This window comes from Stegodyphus dumicola, chromosome 11 (assembly GCF_044657685.1).
Source record: "Stegodyphus dumicola isolate Sdum_Otavi_A_Nest chromosome 11, ASM4465768v1".
In the NCBI taxonomy this organism is placed as follows: domain Eukaryota; kingdom Metazoa; phylum Arthropoda; class Arachnida; order Araneae; family Eresidae; genus Stegodyphus; species Stegodyphus dumicola.
In genome coordinates, this window is record NC_140778.1 from 118,915,062 (window position 1) to 118,937,306 (window position 22,245).

Sequence of the window (22,245 nt, forward strand, 5' to 3'; positions counted from 1 at the left end):
TTCTGAATAATTAATACCTTTTTCACATTGTTTCCCTGAGTAAAAACGTGGGCAGATGCAGTTGTATTTTCCATCAATAACGTTACATCTGCCTCCATTCTTACATGGACTTGAGCTGCAGGGATCTGAAACATGAGATTACAAATATAAAAATCTCTCTACCGATATTTATTTTTAAGTTAAAGTTTTTGAAATCATAATAATTTAGTAAAACACCTTAATAGGAATCTAAAATTAATTATTCAAAGCTAAGTGCCTATTTAACGTGCCTTTCATACACAGAGATATCCGCAAAACAATATCTTTTTTAAGCACAAAGCATTTAGAAACAATTTGGCAAGGATTTGTATTTAACATACATGAGATTACGAAAGAACACCGACCGAAATCCGTTAACTTTTTATTATATTGAAATAACTTTTGAGAAACAATAAATTTAGAACCTCTGAATACCTTTTTCACATTGTTTCCCGGAGTAGAAAGGTGGGCAGGTGCAATAGTAATCCCCGTAAATAACACTACATCTGCCTCCATTCTGACATGGACCAGAGCTGCAGGGATCTGAAACATGAGAGCAGATATTTAGAAATGAGATTCTTGTTATTTATATTTAAATTGAAGTTTTTGAAAATACAATATTTTAAAACCACTCTCTTTATTTTCTTAGAATCCAGTTCTTAGATTCGCATTCTTTGCAATCTCTAATTACCTTATTCAAATCTAAATACTTATTTAAAATTTGCCTCCTTTCTACCATCGGCTTTGAATATAAAGAAAGATCCGCAGTACAATATCTGTTGTAAGGACAATGCTTTAAAAACGAATTTTCCAAAAATTGATTTCAAGGACATGAAAATTGGAAAGAGCACGTAAATCCTTTTAGTTTACTTTACATTAAAAATAATTTTTCAGAAGCAATAAACTTTGTTTTCGGAATAAAAAATACCTCTTTCACATTGTTTCCCTGAGTGAAAAGGTGGGGAGATGCAGTCGTATTTTCCATCAATAACGTTACATATGCCTCCATTCTTACATGGACTTGAGCTGCAGGGATCTGAAACATGAGATTAGAGATATGAGTTCTCGATATTTATATTTAAATTCAAGTTTTCGAAATTATTATAATTTAGTTCTACTTCGGTTCCTTTCTTAGAATCAGATCTTTTCAATCATATTATCAAAATATAATTATCTTGTTCAAAGCTAAATGCGTATTTAGCATGCTTTTCTTATACAGAGATATCCGCAATATAATCTCTTTTTTAAGGCTAATGCATTTACAGACAATTTAGCAAGGATTTACATTTAAGCCACATGAGAATAGAAAGAACACCAAAATCTGTTCACCTTTCTTCTATATTGAAATAATTTTTGAGAAATAATAAATTTAGATTGGCGGAATAATAATCAAATACCTTTTCCACATTGTTTCCCTGAGTAGAAAGGTGGGCAGGTGCAATTGTATTTCCCGTCATTAACACTACATCGGCCTCCGTTCTGACATGGACTAGAGCTGCAGGGATCTGAAACATGAGAATAGAGATATAAATATAAGTTTCCCGATATCTATATTTAATTTCAAGTTTTAGAAAACATTATAATTTAGTACTACTTCGGTTCCTTTCTTAGAATTAAATCTTTTCAATCACATTATTATCAAACTATAATTAACTTATTCAACGCTAAATGCCTATTTAACATGCTTTCCTTATAAAGAGATGTCCGCAATATAATTTTTTTTTAAGCTCAATGCATTTACAAATAATATAGCAAGGATTTACATCCCACGTGAGAATAGAAAGAACACCAAAATCTGTTCACTTTTATTCTATACTGTAATAATTTTTGAGAAATAATAAATATGTAACGGCGGAATAACAATGAAATACCTTTTTCACATTGTTTCCCTGAGTAGAAAGGTGGACAGGTGCAATCGTATTTCCCATCAATAACGCTACACCTGCCTCCATTCTGACATGGACTAGAGCTGCAGGGATCTGAAACATGAGAATAGAGATATAAATATAAGTTTCCCGATATCTATATTTAATTTCAAGTTTTTGAAAACATTATAATTTAGTACTACTTCGGTTCCTTTCTTAGAATTAAATCTTTTCAATCACATTATTATCAAACTATAATTAACTTATTCAACGCTAAATGCCTATTTAACATGCTTTCCTTATAAAGAGATGTCCGCAATATAATTTTTTTTAAGCTCAATGCATTTACAAATAATATAGCAAGGATTTACATCCCACGTGAGAATAGAAAGAACACCAAAATCTGTTCACTTTTATTCTATACTGTAATAATTTTTGAGAAATAATAAATTTGGAACGGCCAAATAACAATGAAATACCTTTCTCACATTGTTTCCCTGAGTAGAAAGGTGGACAGGTGCAATCGTATTTCCCATCAATAACACTACACCTGCCTCCATTTTGACATGGACTAGAGCTGCAGGGATCTGAAACATGAGAATAGAGATATAAATATAAGTTCCCCGATATCTATATTTAATTAAGTTTTCGAAAACATTATAATTTAGTACTACTTCGGTTCCTTTCTTAGAATTAGATCATTTCAATCACATTATTATCAAACTATAATTAACTTATTCAAAGCTAAATGTATATTTAACATGCTTTTCATATAAAGAGATGTCTGTAATATAATCTTTTTTTTTAAGCTCAATGCATTTACAAATAATATAGCAAGGATTTACATCCCACATGAGAATAGAAAGAACACCAAAATCTGTTCACTTTTCTTCTATACTGTAATAATTTTTGAGAAATAATAAATTTGGAACGGCGGAATAACAATGAAATACCTTTTTCACATTGTTTCCCTGAGTAGAAAGGTGGACAGGTGCAATCGTATTTCCCATCAGTAACGCTACACCTGCCTCCATTCTGACATGGACTAGAGCTACAGGGATCTGAAACATGAGAACAGATGTTTAGAATTGAATTTCTGATTATTTATATTCAATTTCAAGTTTTTGAAAATACTATATTTTAAAACCACTCTCTTTTGTTTCTTAGATTCGCGTCTTTTACAATCCCATTCCTTGCAATCCCTAATTACCTTATTTAAAGCTGAATGTCTATTTACCGTCTGCTTACTTTTTGCCATCTGCTTTGCATATACAGAAAGATCCGCAGAGCAAACTCTGTTGTAAGGACAATGCTTTTGAAACGAATTTTGCAAGAATTTTTATTTCGAGGTCATGAAAACTGAAAAGGGCACCAAAATCCGTTCATTTAACTCTACGCTAAAAATAAATTTTGAGAATCAATAAATTTTGGTTTCTAAATAATGAATATTTTTTCACATTGTTTCCCTGTGTAGAAAGGTGGGCAGGTGTAGTCGTATTTTCCATCAATAACGCTACACTTGTCTCCATTCCGACATGGACTTGAGCTGCAGGGAACTGAAATGTGAAGTTTGGGTTACAGAAATGAGTTTCACGACAATTAAATTTAAGTTTCTGAACACATAATGCTTTATTAATACTTAGGTTTCTTTCTGAGATTCAAGTCTTTTCAATCCCATTATTAGTAATGTATTGTATTTAATTAACATTAGCTAATTTATCTTGTTCAAAGCTAAATACGTATTTAACGTACTTTCCATATACAGAGATATCCGTAATAAAAACTCTTTTTTAAGGACAATGTATTTACAACCAATTTTTCGAGGATTTACATTTCAAGGACGGGAGAACAGAAAAGAGCCCCTAAATCCGTTTACTTTATTCTACATTAAAAGTAATTTTTGAGAAGCAATAAATTTAGAACGTCTGAATAATAATCAGATACCTTTTTGACATCGCTTCCCTGAGTAGAAAGGTGGGCAGGTGCAATGATATTTTCCATCAATAACGCTACATCTGCCTCCATTCTGACAAGGACTTGAGCTGCAGGGATCTGAAACATGACAACAGAGATTTGAAAACGAGTTCCTGATATATATATTTAAGCTAAAGTCTTTAAAAATATAGTACTTTAATACTTAATTGAAAGATGTACCTTTTTCACAAAATCTGCCTTCATACGGGAGTTCACAGGAGCAAACATAATCCCGATTATAAACTATACATATGCCCGCATTTTTGCACGGATTTAGATGACAGGGATCTGAAAAAAAAATGGTTAAAACCTTAAAGTATTCTCTCGCTTCAAAAACTTAGAAATATGTACGTTTAAATCTAATATATCAGTGCTGAAATAAAATCTATTTCTCATAATTCTCCTGAGTAGAAAGCTATGCAGGTGCATTTGCATTTATCGTGAGTTTAACTACAGATCCCAGGATTAAGCAGAGATTTGGATTACAGCAATCTAAAGAATGAAGTCAAAACTTTGAAAACCAATGAGCCTTGTTTTTATATTCATATGGTTTGTAGTTTGATAATTTCGGCATAATAGCATTAGCTTTCTCACTATTTTCTTGTAGATACTACATGAAAACGCAAGAAAATAAAATTAATAATACCATAGCTTCACGGATAATTTTGTGCAGAATTTTAATTTCATGTATCATACTCGAACACAAAGAAACATATTTTTAATAATTTCTTATTTGTATATTATGTAGCTTTTTAAAACTCCGAATTCGGTAGGTGATGTGAATGTCTAACACATACAGTTACTCCGGTTATGAAAATTTCAAATTTGCAGTCTTTAATATGATAGTACTTCGATCATTTTCATCAAAACTTTTCGCTCTAGAATCTAACGCGAGGCCAATCTTTTACAAACATTTCTCACTAGAAACTAGAAATTTAAAAAAAAAAAAATTGTTTTTACATTATCAGCTCCATGGACAATTACTTTTCATCTGTACTGCATCTAAACAGGAGCTTTTAGTTGAAATCTGGTTCCTTCCAGAGATCTGGAAGGAAAACTAGTTTAATGAAATGTTACACAATTAAATGTCAAGTCACATGAATATTTATATTTCTCCTAACATTCTTATTTCATTCATGACTTTATTTTAATTATCTCTCCCCGTGCTCTCTGACATGTGTTGTAAAAGAACACCAAACACGAATGTGTTTATGTATACGTGTTCAACACTGCCTCCTACTATCAAAACACTAACGTGTTAAAATTCAACATGACAAGACCTCGTAACACACCCTATCTTCAACTCTAAACCCTGAGGTACTATTCTGAAAGTGGCTAACTCTGAAGTGCAGCATCAGAGAGCCTAACTACATTCATTCAACCTTTAACACATATTCACCATAATTTGGTCTTTTTACAGTCACACGAATAAGTTTAAAATTTTTGGCATTACTTTCACTTTTACCATATCACAGTATTTCTTAACATTTAAAATAATAGTTCACATTGTATATAAGAACATATTAACATGCCTTTAATTTTACGCATTTTAAAACATACATTAGTAGTACATTGTTAACTTCTATTCTTTTCAAAGCAAGTGCCAATTCTTCTACATTGAAATACTACATTTCAAAAAGTCTTTCAGACTAAAACATCTTTCTTGCCAGAATGGTTTAAATAAAATTTATACAATAACTTTTACAATATTTAAGTATTTACACATTCCTATTCTACATCAACTTTAGCTTTACGCGCGAGTAATTGAAAAACATAATACCAAAATCGGTAACAACTCATTTCTCGCCTTTTTGGCGATAAAGGTAGACCTCACATGAGGTAAAATTTCTTGAAATCTGCCACTTGCAGTAAGAATGAAAGATTAACTTAAGTTTGCAAAGTAACATAAAATTTTACTTATCTTTGTGATATTCCGACATTCTTTTCTGAGCCCACTCCTGGAAGGTAGCGCAGATTCTGGTTTGATTTATCCTCCTTCTTGTGAGGGCTTGCCCTTCAGTGCCCTCCTCTAGAAACTTTCTTTTTACTCCAGTTCGGTCACCCTTGAATACCTTCTTTTTCGCCTCTGCCTGTGGTCTTGGCCGTTTGATGGCAGCTGGTCTTGGCGGAACCGGGACACTTCTTTCGCGTTCCTGCTTGGACCTCGTTGCTGGCCGTTTAAATTTTCCTTGTAACTTTTCCTCCGCCGCTCGTGGCCCTTCCGCAGTTCGGCGACATTTGCTGCGGAGAGTCCTGTCCGATGAGTTGATCTTCCGCTTGGGAGCCGGGTTATAGTTGCCGTTATTTCTCCTGGCCTTCTTTGCATTCATCTTACTTCTCCCTTCTTCATTCTGGGGGTGTTCGTGAGCTCTCTTTTCTGGACGGTGGAACGGCTTCTTTTTCTTGTTACCTTCAATTTTCCAACGGGGAAACTTTTTTTTCAATTGCTCCTGCCTCCTAATGGCTTGTCCTTGTGCTTGATGTTGTTCCACCTCTGGAGCTTGTGCCTGCCGTGTATGCCGTGCCGGATCCTGCAAAAGATCTGTAAATATTTGCATTTTATTACGATCATAGTAGGGTTTTATTTGATCAATGTTTGCGGAGCACGTTTCCCCATTTTTAGCTTTTAACACCACTGCAGCGTGAGTTATTTTTTCTATGACGTATGGTCCTTCAAATCGTGGAAAAAATTTGGCAGTTTTATCTTCTGGTGCTGAAGAAAGTGAATGCTTAATTTTTAACACTTCATCCCCTACTTTATAAGTTACTCCCCGTCGTTTCATGTCATAATAGAGCTTCTGATTTCTCTGTGCTACTTCCGTATTCTTCTTTGCTTCTTTAATTAATTTTTCTATATCACCCATTTTAAATTCTGGGGCTCTTTGTTGCACATAAAATAATTTATCTAACGGCGTTATTATCTTTCTGCCTAAAAATAACTCAGCAGGAGTTTTGCCCGTTGTATCATGTTTTGCGGTCCTAAGGGCGAAAGCAAATTCATTGACATAGTTATCCCAGCTTTTATGAAAATTTTTAACATAACTACGGATAATTTTTACTATATTTCTATTGACCCGTTCCGCTATATTTGATTGTGGCCGATACGGGACCATTTTTAAATGACGTATGCAAAGTTTTTGGCACATGTCTTCAAATATATTACTTACAAATTGAGGACAGTTATCCGATATAACTTTTAGGGACGCCACGTATTTTAAAATATATTTATTTAAAATAGAATCAGTAACTAATTTCGCGGAGGCTCGTTTTAAGGGAACAATTTTGGTCCACTTACTAAAATGATCAACCATAACAAGGAGATAGCGACATTTATTTAACTGACTTTTTGGGAAAGGGCTCAATAAATCGATGCCAATTATTTCATTTAGAAATTCGGATTTAATACTATTTAGAAACCCGGCCGGGCGGAAATTAATCTAATTAACTCCTTGACATGTTGGGCAGGACTGGAAATACGCCCTTGTTAACTTTTGCAGTTCAGGAAAATAGACTGCCTCGCGTACGCGTTGGATAGGTTTTCGAATACCAGCATGAGAAGCTAAAGGGCTATCATGCAACTCCTGCAGGATATTTAATCTAAGACTAGCTGGGATAACAGGTGGAAATTCGTTGTTGGAATTCGAAGTTTTTGTATAAAATAATAGACCATCTATTAGTTCGTAATGGGCCGCCCTATTTCTTATCGCCACAATATCTTGGTGGCTAAAATTTTCAGGATCCTTTAAATGCTCATAAATCCTTCCAAACTCAGGATCCTTACCCAGTTCGGTTATTACAGTTTCTTGGGAATTTATTGTACATGCTGTGAGCATTGCCACCTTTACAGTATTACCTTCTTCATCTATTTTAATTCTGGATAGGGCATCTGCTACGATATTTTCCTTTCCGGGGGTATGCATGATTACCAGATTATATTCTTGTAGCTTGAGTGCCCATCTTATTAACCTTGGGGATAAGTTTTTCTCCGAGTACAATCTAGTTACCGCCGCATGATCAGAGTACACTGTTATTGGCGCCTTTCCAAAATAGACTCGGAACTTTAGCACTGCTAACAGAACTGCAAGTGCCTCTCTCTCGGTCGCGGAATAGTTTCTTTGTGTTTGATTTAAAGTTCGGCTAAAAAATGCCACGGGCTGCTGATTTTGTGAAAGTACCGCTCCTACCGCATAATCCAAAGCATCCGCTGAAATTTCTAAATTCTCATCCTTTTCAGGAAATTTCAACACAGGGGCTTGCGTTAATGCTTACTTTAATTTTTTGAACGCACTATTGGCTTCGGCCGTCCACGAGAATCTTGCCTTTTTCCTTTTTAATTTTAACAATGGTTCAGCAATAGCTGCAAAATCTTTTATAAAGGATCTATAATATGAACAAAGTCCTAGAAAAGAAGAGAGCTTCTTCGCCGTGTTTGGAGTCGGATACTTTTGTACCGCAATTATTTTTGATTCGTCTGTCTCGATTCTTTCTGAGATATTTTGTAACCTAAATATTTTAATTCAGGGGCTGCAAATTTGCACTTTTCGACATTAACTTTTAGACCGGCCTCATTTAATAAAGAAAATACCTGTCTTAAAACCTGTACATGTTGGTCGAGATTATCACTAGTAATAATGATATCGTCTAAATAGATAAATGTGGACTTTCCAAGAACAGGCCTTAACACAATGTCCATACATCGCTGAAATGTTGCCTGTGCGCCTGAAAGGCCCAACGGCATACGCAAAAATGCATAAGTGCCAGACGTGGTTATAAAAGCAGTCTTAGGCACGTCCTCAGGCCTAACCCCTATTTGAAAATAACCAGTCGTTAAGTCTAAAGTCGTCATATATCTGGTCGATGTTATGTTCCTTAGAATTTCTTCAATAGTAGGTAACGGATATACCGGATATTTAGTTATGGAGTTTACTTTACGGTAGTCAATAGCGAATCGCCACCTTTTTGGATGTGTCAATGGATAGTCATTATTTTTCTTACATAAAACAACCGGGCTAGCATAACTACTTGGGATGGGCGTTATGATCGTTTTACGTAGCATATCGGTGATATGCCATTCTATAATTTTTTCCTTATTCTTATCATACAAGTATGCTTTCTGGCGATCTGGCATTGAATCTCCGGTGTCAATACTATGGTTAGTAACCTGAGTAAAGCCTGGAACATCACTAAATAACGAAGCAAATTCACTTACCACTTGTCGGATGCTTCGTTGCTCTTCATTAGGCAGGTGGTCAAGGTTTAACACCGGCGGTTCAGCCTTTTCTTCACGAACTGGCTTCATCGTCAGCTTAAGGGACGCTTCATTAAAATCCAGCGTTGCTTGTGCCTCTGAAAGAAAATCTATTCCTAAGATAATATGTGCTTGCAGATTCTTTACTATGAAAAACATAACCTTTACTTGTTCGTCCTTGATACGGATGTATAGTGGTAATTTACCTATGCACTTACATCTTTCTCCTTGCGCAGCTAACACTGTCGTATTATCCGAATTATATATGCGATATTTACGAAAATACTTCCTAAAAAAATCTTCTGCCACACAGGAGCACTGCGCGCCTCTATCCAGGAGTGCGGTGGCTGGGATATTATTCACCAACACTTGAATCTTCGGAAGAGTCAAATTTTTCACCATTACTGTATTTAACTTGAAGGAAGAGGGGTTTTCTTGGCCTTCGGATTTCCGAACCCTCCTGTCAGCAGAAATCCGTTTTAGTTTAAATCCTTTTTCGTTTCCATGCTTTCCTTCTTTTTCCACTGGCCTTGAGACTTTTTTCCTGGATTGCTATTGAACTGTCGACGTTCGCCGGCTGTTTTTGAATGCTCGGGTTTCCTTGCCCACTGATTCGCTTTGCTTTCGTAGCTGTGTGACTTTGCTGTGGTCTTGGCGCACCAAATTGGTTTCGTTGTTGATATTGGCGTCTTCTTTCAATGTCCGCCGTTCTTCTACTTTCAAACTGGATTGCTAGCTCAAATAACTTTTCCAGTGTAGTCGGATTTCTTAATTCAATAAAGTCTTGCACTTGGGGAAGTAACGTCGGCAAAATCACTTGAATTATCTCAGGATCCGGACGGTTTCCATACAAGAGTTTGAAGACGTGAATTTTTCTTAAAATAAAGCTTGAGAGATTTTCGATTCTTTGCTGATATATGCTGAAAAGTTCCGTTTCTAATTTCGCACGATCCCTTACGACAGGGAAGGCTTTTACTAGGGCAGTCTTGAAATTTTCGTAAGTATAGGTGGGACTTCCTGCTTGACCCAAGAGACTTCTGCCTGTACATTTGAACCAGTTAAGCGCTTGGCCCCTCAAAGCGCTGGTAGCTAAGGTAACTTTTTGAAACTCGTGCACGGGGTAGAGCATGAAGTGGTCATCCGATTTTTCCAAAAAACTGGTTACCGGTGAGTTTCCATTAAATGTTGCTTCTGGTTTCATCGAAGCGCGCATGGTCTGGACGATGTAACCAAATCCTTCCAGGGCGGCAGCTGGCATTTCTGGATTCTGAGCCGCTTCTGCAGGCAGGACAGGTTCTTCTTGAAACTCGGCCATGGTTATTCTTCTTCGTTGGGTGCCACTATCAGGTTCAATGTTCCGTCTTACTTTCTTTAGGAACATGCAAGGACCTGACTCGGAACAGGGAGCTTACTAAAGCTATGTTCAATAAATGTGGGAAGTAGACAGGATACACAGGAAGGGTATACAAAACCCTTTATTTTTCAGTCTTTACAATAATTTTCGTACTTCGGAATACAGAGACCAACTACTTGTGGTCTGAACGTAAGAACATAAAAAATATAACTAAACTCTTACTTAAATTTGGAATAAAAAAACGTGGAAGATTGGCCTTATATTAACAGGAAGCCGTATGTAGTACAGAGAACTATTAACACTACAATACGTTTAAAATTATCACGAGGATTAAACCTCTGGCCTGGAAGGCAACTAGCAACTGAGTAAAACTTCTAAGGTAAGCGGCCTGCTTCGACTAACTCCTTCCTCTCTCTCGCTTGGCAAAAAGCCACAACTTAAGCACTTGGCGTTCGCCAGACAAATTTGCATAAATAAGTTAAAGCTTTTAATTCTGGCCGAAAGTAGAAAATAAGAAGTGATAGTAAAGATTTAAAATAAAATAAACGTTAGTAAAACTTAAGATCCTTACAATATTTAAAAAAAAGTTCAGTTATATTTGGAATACATTTTAAAAAATTCTGATGTGGACAACGCATAACTTTCTTGTATACCCTATTGAAACGTACATATATTTTCTCCATATTTCATGTGAACGTATTTCCCCGAATTTCATTAGAGATATATTTCTCATTCAATTAAATCAGTTATCACTTCGCGGCAAAGCTAAAATACAAAATCTCAAAATATCTTCATTAAAAATTGTAAAACACGGAAAAACATAAAACACCAAATACAGTTAAAATAGATCAGCAAAAACTTTTACAATTAAAATTAGAGTTTTTACGACAAAAGAAGCTATTCGACCAGCGGGTAAGAAGGCAGACTTTTTGATGCACAAACCTGAAAATTTACTTTTGGTCCCACGCGGGAAAAAGATGTTGAAGGTGCAGAAACTAACTTAATTTACTAATAACTCGCTGCTTTTAAATGATTGATAATTGTACAATTATTGCATGCAGATTTCCAAAAAGTATGAAACCCTTAACGGGAATATAAAAACCACATAATTCAATCACATTTAAAGCAAAAAATGCACAATTTATGAGCATATAAGAAAAGAAAAACTGAGCTCACTGAGCCAGAATAACGGAGTTTAATATATATATATATAATGCAAACGATTGGAACGAAAAACGGAGATGCGCATTTCTCGAAACATTCCACGAACAGGGAATCACTTCTCAGTCGTCTCGTAACAGGAAACTACACTTGGGTAAAGTTTGTCACTTGTATGTGCTTCACTTTTGACAAGAAGACTTCTGAAAGAGACACTTCTGTGTGTCTAGCTGCAAACACAGAGCTTCGACGATGACGATGAACTGCATGCAGGCGTCACTGAATGGTTTAAATCTCAGGCGGAAGCATTCTATGACGATGGAATTAACAAGTTCGTGTATAATTATGATAGTCGTTTTAATTTATACGGAGATTATGTAGAAAAATAGCTGAATAATGTGCCTTTCAAATGTAAGTAATAAAAATTTTTTACTTTCATTTTTTTTATTCTAAAACGTAAGTTACTTTCTGAATAGCCTACGTACTTTGTCAAGAATAACGAAGTATCCATGACTGCTGATGCATCGTTATCAATTCTTCGCACCATCTAAAATATCATTATAGATATAGTTTCTTACCTTTCCTTACCTATCTTCTTCAATAATAAAAATCTCGTAATACTTCAGAGTGAAACGATCCATTTGAAAAGGAGTGAATGATGTCAACCCAGGCGCAAAAATATGAGACCTGACCTAAATAATACTCTTCCCTTACGAAGGATACTTGGTAATTTGGAATCCCCTCCACTTTGCGAGGTGTCATTACAAAGCTATATTTATTATAAAAGATGTTCGATCTATTTGAAACTATTTACACTAGACTTTAAGCAAATTCATGTTAAATATATGTTATAAAAACGCGTGAATTTTAAACGTTCCTAAATCCAACAAATACGTTTGATTTCAGCATAAAAATTTTTTGATCAATAAGTAAACAATAGATAGTAATTTGGTTTTTCGATTAAATGTTTGTTCAATATCATGAATATCCGCCTTTTCGATGTATCACGTTATCATTTTAATCTCTTCATAACTTATTTTTTTATAGCTGCTATTCACCAGATGCATTTGAGTACACTTGAATAAAAGGTGTAGAAATTCCAACCAAACTTCTTCAACGCAGGTGAGAATCTAAATATAAATGAATTTACATTGGGCTCCTTCTTGGAAGAATTAGAATATACGCACTTTAACTAAAGATAGAAACGTTTTGAATAGTCCATTTAAAGCAAAATAAATTTAACCCGTCTTGAAATAACTTGTTAATGTGTGTTTCGCATCTAGAAATTGCTACTCTTGTCATCGGGTCGTCTCCTTGTGGTCATTACCTTGTGCTGACCAGAAGAATGTGAGTAAAAAAATAATAATATAATATAAGCGAATATAAAGCAACATCTGCAATGTGTGTAGATAACGTGAAAACATTTCCAAAAGTGAGCGATGAAATAAGATATAAATTTTGCTTTCCATCTTCACTAGACGGCGCCGTTCTTATGTTCTTGTGTTTTTTGTGTGCTATGTAATCAATTTGATTATTTCATCCCGGTTTTGTTTAAGTAATTGAATAGAGTGAGATTCAGAAAAGAATGTGTCTCCGCAAGTCTCATGTATATGTGTTTGTGAGTAAGTGAAGTACTATTCTTTTATTCTCTATGTTCTTGTGTTTTTTGTGTGCTATGTAATCAATTTGATATATTTCATCCCGGTTTTGTTTAAGTAATTGAATAAAGTGAGATTGAGAAAAGAATGTATCTCCGCAAGTCTCATGTATATGTGTTTGTGAGTAAGTGAAGTACTATTCTTTCATTCTCTATGTTCTTGTGTTTTTTGTGTGCTATGTAATCAATTTGATATATTTCATCCCGGTTTTGTTTAAGTAATTGAATAAAGTAAGATAGAAATAGAAAAGAAATGTGTCTCCGCAAGTCTCATGTATATGTGTTCGTGAGTGAGTGAAGTACTATTTTTTTATTCTCTATTTTAGGGTTACAACGCAATGTACGACATAGCTTTTTTCAAGCCAGTAAATATTGGATACATGTAACTTTGATTTGATACTTGAAAGTAGCTTTACACCCAACACCACAAGAGCAAATTGTTTTTCTCTGAAAGGATAAGTCTTATATGAACCCATTAAAGACAGTGAAACTTTTTTTTGCACTGAACCTGTGCCCAGAATTATATATATTCTATCTGAAGATCTGCAAATAGTTTACTAATGTCTGAAAATAGAATCGCAAATTTATTAAAATATTCTCGACTTTTCTGAAAATCCTGTAACGTAAAACTGGGGGAACTAAAACTGAAAAGTTACCTCAAAGAGCTTTGAAAATTGCTTGTTGCATACTTGTGTGTTTCTAACTCGAGACACCGTTCATCTATTCATATAATTTGTTAGTGAACCTAGTCATTCGAGATCCAGAATCCGTGTATATGCCTAACATAGAAAGCACAGATAGGGATTAGTTCTAAATATCTAAGTTTTCAAACTCTCTGCAGTGTGCAGTTTCGTATAACGAAAATTCCTAAAGTATTACAATAGCTCTAATTTTTAAAGCAGTTTTATCTAATTCGTATGATTCTGCACTTGTTTGTGAACAAACATGTGTTCTTAAAGTTTAGAAAAATTACACTGCCCTTGAATTTCTTTTAAACTCGTTGCTGCGTATAAGATAACCTTCAGAATATATTGTTGCACATTCGATAAACGTTTTTACATTCGTTGTTTAATTCAGATTATTTGATATTTCAGTATTAATTCACATTTAAAATTAGAGAGAATAAAAATCTTATGTAGTCATATGTTGCTTACTGTCATCTGGCAACGTTGAAGACTCCGTGGTTTTAAAAGGAATTTCGGTAGAACTTGCAACACCAGAGTTCGTTGTACTTGAATCTGAAGGGAAAATAGAAATGTTATGCTTACATAGATAAGAAATAAATAATAAATTAGTATAAATAATTTATTTAGCTAATAAAATTCGAGCAAAAATATTTACTTTTCTAACGTATTTATCGTTGAATAATAAGGGTATAACAAAAATATTACTTACTCTTTGCTCTGCTACAAGTTCGACATTTGAAAATGCGGTTGAGGAGAATGAAAGGGATTTATATTTGTGAATTATTTAAATTTATCTGTTAAGTTACATACATTTATGGAATTATTTATTAAAACACATTCTTGGAATAAATAGCATGTTTTTTATATTGAATGTTAAGGCCTTTCCTGACATCAAACTCTATTTGCACAGTTGGGTGTATAAAATCTTGCGAGCTGTACCTTCTTTATGTTTCATAAAAGTTTCAGGTCCAGATAAGTAAGAAAGATTTAGCAATATGACATAAAATTTCCATGGCATACAAGAGAAATACGCAGCTGGGAAAAGCTCCGAAATATGCGAATATAATGCCTTTTCATCGTAGAAGACGAAAAATAAGTTAAGTTCCTCAAATCAATACTAAATCACATTTCAGCTAACCGGAAATCCCACCAACCGAACTCCCTAACTCTCTCGTATTTACGTATAATAACGTGGTATCTGGAAGCGTGAAAGAATGTATGATTTTGCTTCAAAAATGTGTTTTCGCGAATCTTCCAGAAGTTGCCAAGTTCTAACAAAATTTCTCACCAACACCCATCAGGAAAAATATTATCAATATATCCCTTTCCATTCCGGGTAATTTTGCAATTCCAACGTTGTTGCTTTTAGAAGCGAAAGATTGACAATTCCGCGTCACAAATGCACACTCAAAAAAAAAAAAAAAAAAAAAAAAAAAAGATGAGACTACAAATTCAAATAAATAATACAAAGGTAAAACAAAGAGCTTTCATCCTAAAATAATTTTAAAAAAATACATAAAAGACTACAAAATATTAATGCTGTGCAGAAAAAGAAATATTTAATCTAAAAGTATTCAAATACTTACAAGCATTTACAACATCGCCTCATTTTAAGGCATTCATTAACTCACGCCTAGATACAGTTTTTTAACAAATAGGAGTTGTTCTCTGTGAGCCTTTGCTTTTGAGACCACAGGGAAAATTTTAGATAGTATTGTTCACGTCTCCCATGTACGGGAAGGTTCATTCGTAACCTATCACCTCTCTGAGTAACGAAGCTTTGCTACAGACTCTAAAACGATTCCGTCGAGAAGACGTAGCCATTCTTTGACGGCGTATTCACGTAGCGAAACCAATTTCACCGGATAGACATCGCTCTGAGGGACTCGAATTGCTGAAATCACAGAAAAGTTGTGTTTTCAAATAAAGTTGATATTCATTTCTCCTACGGCTGCGTGGTGGTGTGGGGATGGTGAGAGCACTTAGTTCTTTCTACTACTTGTCTTTCGAATTTTAGGAAGATATTCAATAAATTTTGAAGAGTAACAGATGGTTCTATGAGCTGTCGAATCCACATTAAAATAAAAAGCCGTCCCTTAATTTGCATTTTTGATAACTAAGAGTAGCTCGTACCTCTTACACCTTCTTTGTTTCTGGAAGATATAAAATCGGTGAGGGTACCAGATCTAGAAGGCATGAACTCCCAGAAACTGAATGTGCGGGTCAGCTATTGAAATATACTCAGGTGAGAACTAAGGAGTCGCTTTTGCAAGGAATATTCTACGCAGTTTTCAAATGCATCATGGCATATGCCGTACGCAAAATATTCTTTCGAAAGAAATGCATTTCAAATAATTAAAATCAAAATCCTAAAATTTAAGTCTTTATGATTTGTCTACTAAGTAGACAGTTCGAATGAAGAAATGAAACATTTTTAAATAATTATTTGAAGAAGTGTAATTTAAAGATAGAATTCAAATTCCTAAATTAAAAAAATTTAGAAATTCTTAAAAAGAAAAGAAATAACCTAAATATAATAACTCTACTTAAAAGATATCATTTGAATTAAAAGTATTTACAAAAAAGAAAAGGCGTTTTTCCCTCACATGCAAGAAGGAAAAGGAAAGTGAAAAGGCTAACATAAAATTGAGAATAAACTGTAAGATTCAGCAAGTCAATTGTTCTGGGCGCAAAATAAAAAAGCGAATCAAACAATATTTTCGAATTATTCGAGTAAACTCGATGCATTTAAGTCTCCTCCTAAGATGTAATTTTTGAATGACATAATTTAAGGTAATCAAGCTCAAATAGTAAGGAATCAATATTTTCCCTGGGTGGGAAATAAGCAGAAACGACCAGAAAGCAACCTTCTCCTCTATTTAAGGCTATGGAGATGGTATGCTCAGTTGTCTTTCATATCATGGGAGATAAGGAGCCATTGTAGACTACTGCATCCAATTTATTGTGAGACAGAAAGATCCGATTATTAGAAGTAGAGCCAATAACAGTGTTACCTTTAGTGGTATATAGTTCTTGAAGCAGGTCTGTGTCCGTTCCCAATTCAAACTGTTCCTGAATCAAATGGGCCCACCAGCGGCCGAGCGGTAAAGTCGCTGAACACTGGTAGTTCGGTCCGATGTTCGAATTCCGCGAACAGGCTGGCTGCATGGGCGTTTTCATGGTTTTCCCCATGTGTAACGTGTCTACAAGCCAGTTCCCTTAGACCGTCCTCCACGAAGGCATCCCTCCCCTTAGGCAGATAGTCCTCGAGGCTTTGCCATAATCACACACACACCTGAATCAAATGATTTTTTGCAACTATGGATCTTCACAAGTTACATTGTAGATATTTTAGACTTTTGAAACTATAAAGAGAAATTTTGATTGGGGTTTCTCAATAGTTGCTTCAGTTCCCTTTTGTAAGTCAGGCATATATTGGAATTAGCGGAATGATTGCAATCAAAATGGGTACCTTTATTTAGGTTAGATTTTGTGAAGTTTATGCACGTCGGAATTTTCTGGCAATTAAGAGTTGGTACTTCGTGTGCTTTAGCACACTAGACACAAGGAGGGGGCTCTGTGCAGGTGCTGTTCTGATGACCTAGGCCTTAACATTTGAAACAGCGAACCAAGCGACGTAGCGTTTAAACGGACAGGAATTATATCTCAAGTATATTCGTCCTTGATGCTCTGGTTTATTAAAATAGTTTATATCCACGCACCAAACTACTAAGAGCGTTAAACACAATGCAATGCAAAAGGCATGTAAAGAGAAAGCTAACTCGGATACCTCAGTTCATCGGATAACTCAGTTCACAACTCGTAACAACAATAACTAAGCAAGAGCAGATACTATCTCTTCGGAATCAAATAGTTTTGAACCATCCGAAAAGACATTTCTAGTACTTTCTGCCTCTTGAAATTACATAAAAGCAGTACGAGGATGTAATTAGGCTTACAGTTAACACCGTTTTCAATTGCATTTACTCAATTTCAATACATATTACGGTGATACAGGGACCGGACAAATATGTCAACAAATGGCCTCCAAATTTGGCGAATTTTGCCAATTTCTCGCCAAATTACCGAGATTCCATTTACACAATGTTAAATGGTTAACTATAAGGTATTCCTCCCGCTTTCTTGGCATGCTTTCGGGGTGTGGTGGTTTGCACGCAGGGGGCGTATTCCAGAGGTCCGTGGTTCGATTCCCGGCAAAGGCGTTGCTCATTTTCTACATATCCTGCTTCCAAAAACATCTAATGTCTCTACAGTAGCGCCTGAACTAAAATGGTGGTGTATAATGATTCTCTACACCCAGAATTTGGCGGTTGGGTCCCCTAAAAACCCCCAGTCGCCATTTAAAAGGGAAGCATATAAGGTATTTCCCTCGCCTTCTTTGCATGCCTTCGTGATGTGGTGATCTGCACGATGGACGCGTATTCCGGCGGTCCGTGGTTCAATTCCCGGCGAAAGCGTTGCATATTTTTCAATATCTTTTGCTTCCAATTAACCTAATGTCTCTACAAGTCAAATAATAGATATTTTTCCAAAGCAAACTCATTTCTAATATATGGGTGAAAATGCTCTCTGTGTCCGTTATCTAGATACATACAGGAACTTCATTACCTGCCCTGTGGCGGCCCGTACCATCATGAAACATATGGCTAAAGGTCAATGATATCACGACTCTAATTAGCGATGAATCGAGATTTAGTTTGGGCAGTGATGAACACGTGTATCATCCAGGGACCTCGTGGTAAATGTTTCATTCCTGCCTGGGATTTACTACGGCACACCTCTAACACGGCTATTTTAAAGACATGAGGTGCCTTCGCACAGAACAGCCACTAACTTCTAATATTGATTAACGGTAACTTGAGAGTCGAGCGGTAGGTTCACGATCTTCTTTTTCCACATCTTCTGTCAATCACGGCAGGGCCCCGAGAAATTATCCTGTCACAACGCAACAGTACCTCTATAGTTCTATCACCGATTGCCTAACCTGCCCCGACCACATTACGCGCATTGCGGAGATAGGACACACAACACGCTACCCAGTTCAGTTTTATGAGTGAATGCTTAGATGTACCACCAAGAATCTGGTCATGCCTTCCATGCTTGAAGGCCGCCTACAGTTTGGTGGCTGGCGTTTTAGCCGCTCTCGGTCCTCAGTTGCACTGCGTTGAGTAAACAGCTTATTAGATTCTTTACTGATTTGTGGTTGCGCTGTAATAAATGAGTTTTGCTTTGATTTGGTTATATCAGCATTGGAATTTTATAAAAAAAAAAAAAAAAAAAAACATTTTGATCGAGTTCTACAGATCTTCCTTTTTGCGCTAAATTTTATGGCCATGAGTGCATTGTCGCAACCTTACCACTGTTGTAAGCTAAGTTTCGTGATGTCGTATGTGTCCAGAATTATTATCTCACAAATATCTTAAACTAGAATTGATAATTTCAGCTACAAATGCCTAATCTAGAAGTACATTTATAAATATTCAATTATTCGAACATTTATTTCATTCACTTAGTATTTATATTAGAAATAATTTTCGCATTTTTTTCCAGAGTGTGGAGGCTTACAAGAAAAGTTATATACGGAAGGAGTGACATTACAATGTTTCACCTTTCTTGCAGGGATTGGGTCTGCAGAGATCTGTACAAGACGTGAAAGAGATAAATTCCATTGTAAATTAATAATCAGTTCTTTTATTAATATAGTATATTATTTAATTGTGCATGGTTAATTTTCAATAATTTAATATTTTTTAACAATTAATTGTTAAATACATACCCTTCTCGCAAAGGTTTCCTGAATAGGGTTCTTTGCATTTACAAGCAACAATACCGTTATCTGCATAGCATATTCCTTCATTTTTACACGGGTTCGATTCGCAAAGATCTAAAACGAAACCAAAGAAGTGCAAGTATGTCTCCGTGTTTTACTAATGTCTTCTAAATAGACCATCAGGCGATTTTATTTAAAAGAATTTACTTTGTTCACATTGTTTTCCTGAGTATGGAGATTCACAAGAACACTCATATCCATTACTTGTCACTGTACACTTTCCGTCGTGTTTACATGGATTTGAAGAACAGAGATCTGAAAAGGACAAAAACATTTAAAAATACAAAAATATGAAGATCTCTTTTATTATTCAAATTCAATGTATTGTGTATAAATATACGGTTTAAAAATTTGTAGCAAATTATTTCTTCAGCAAAGTGTTAAGTTGTCATCTCCTTTCTTATTTAAAAAATGTTTGGTAATTTGAAAAGAAAAAGTAAATATTTCGCGTTGTGTTACTCTGTGTCCTCGCCAGTATAAATGAAATAAGCCTGATCTAGGAACATAGTTCTGCCTGTATCAAGAGTCTTGTAAATGGTAAATTGTCTCATCACTGCTGGCACGGTTGATCATGGTGACTAAACAGTGCTAAACATACCTTTGTAAAAGATAAGTCTGTACGATCCAAACTATCGATAAAACTCAAAACTGGAAGGCCTTCATAGAGCAATATAACGGCGGTTTTGAGTCCTTGTGGCAACCTGAAGAACCGAAACCACATCTGCCGCAACAAAGCTATAGGAGTTTAGTTGATACGGAATTACTAACCCATCAGAGATGAAGCGAGTTATCTGTATAAGTAACTTCAAGCCATGGAAAGGTTTTAATAACGTTTTTTATTAAACAGAAATTGTAACAAGAATGCACGTTCGTAAGATAAAAATATCAACCAAAACTCGTAGTGATGCAACTAAAGGAGCAATAAATTTCAATATAAAATTTAGTTGTCTAAGACTGCACAATTCAATTTCATTCTAAGCTGACTCAATAATTCTACTGGCGTAACAAATTAAAATGTCGGCGGGAATATCGCATAGCCAAATAATTACAAAAATTATACAGTTGCCAGGAAGTAACGGGATGTAGCCACAAAATCCACATGTACGATCTGTCCTCCTGAATACAATCCTGAAACTTAAGTTTAAATGCTATTTAATTTCCATTCTGGTAAGGAAAGCGAAAGGAGAAATTACAGTAAATTTTGAGTATCCGAAAGGATACTTACAATGAAACGCCGACTCCAGTCTAGCAAGCCACGCCCAGATAGATGCAAATATTCTCTCAGGGTCGCAATGAAATACGATCTGGCGGTTGGTCGCACATCGAGTTATACATTCACTGTCTGTAGCGAAATAAAAGTCAGATAAAGCCAGTTGGAAGATGGTGATATGAAACTCATAGTTAATCTAATGGAGTCTTACAATAAAAAACCTACCTGGCAGGACATTTCGATATGTAACGACGAACAACGACATATTTCTACGACAGAACAATATTCGGGTCTGTAAGCCTGACACAATATTTCCAACGAAATCTTGTACTAAAAGTTTGAAACAGATAATGGAAAGTAATAATTCCAATGTCAGTAGATACTTGTAAGATTCCGGATCCCCGACGTTCCTTAAGGAACTGCATATCAGTCCATCAGGAGGTCATCTCAGAATAATGAAGACTTTGCATAAAATTAGAAAAAGCTACTAGTAGATTAAAGGAAGGGCTGACATGCAAAAATGTTACAATCTTGAGCTTGCTGTGCGGGAGGAAAAGAACTGAAGAAACGCATCCGAAGGAAACTACAACATTTATAATACAGAAGGCCATTTGAATGCATCACCTTTGACATCGTGGGATCTTTGCCACAAATTACCAATTTAAAAAATACATCCTTGTTGTCATTGATTACTTCACCAAGTGGCCTAAAGCCTATACTATTCCTGATCAAGAAGCTAGCACGGTAGCAGAGGCACTGACATGGCATTCTATTTTCAAGCTTGTAGAATCTCTCGAGTTAACTTCCATTTAGGGAAGATTATTTTATCCCTGCTGTAATTAAATAAATACGTAAATTGATCGGCATACAAACGATAACTCCACATCAGTATTCAGATGGCAGTGTAGAGAAGGTTTATCGAAACGTTAATAAAATCCTTCTAATTTTGTCCAGAAATCAACATAACTGAGAACAAAAGTTGCCTTGGCTCTTTCTAACCTGTCGAAATATTGTCCGTCTGACTACGGGTTATTCCCATCACAGAAGTTCTTCCGTCGTGACCTTTTGATCTGTTGTCTGGTTGTCTTCCGGATGTGACTTTATTGATAGAGAAAGGCATTCATAAAATCCATGTACGAAGTGACGCACAGTTTTGCCCGAAAGCGAGACAACTTGGCGATGGGTAAGATGAAGACGCGATAAGATTTGAGAGTTACAAGACAT

General features: G+C 35.4%; 1 protein-coding gene across 1 annotated transcript in view; it reads right to left on the reverse strand.

Moving 5' to 3' along the window:
• LOC118189391 (uncharacterized) overlaps positions 1 to 20,583 on the reverse strand; it is a 307,097-nt gene extending 286,514 nt beyond the window's left edge. Inside the window, exons 1-11 of the mRNA XM_085826350.1 lie at positions 20,580 to 20,583; positions 19,959 to 20,066; positions 19,758 to 19,865; positions 14,429 to 14,512; positions 2,837 to 2,944; positions 2,363 to 2,470; positions 1,890 to 1,997; positions 1,416 to 1,523; positions 947 to 1,054; positions 454 to 561; positions 18 to 125 (exon numbers count right to left, since the gene is read on the reverse strand). Coding sequence (XP_085682476.1) covers positions 18 to 125; positions 454 to 561; positions 947 to 1,054; positions 1,416 to 1,523; positions 1,890 to 1,997; positions 2,363 to 2,470; positions 2,837 to 2,944; positions 14,429 to 14,512; positions 19,758 to 19,865; positions 19,959 to 20,066; positions 20,580 to 20,583 — 1,060 coding nt within the window. The remainder of the gene's footprint in view (positions 1 to 17; positions 126 to 453; positions 562 to 946; positions 1,055 to 1,415; positions 1,524 to 1,889; positions 1,998 to 2,362; positions 2,471 to 2,836; positions 2,945 to 14,428; positions 14,513 to 19,757; positions 19,866 to 19,958; positions 20,067 to 20,579) is intronic.
• Positions 20,584 to 22,245: the final 1,662 nt, after the last annotated feature.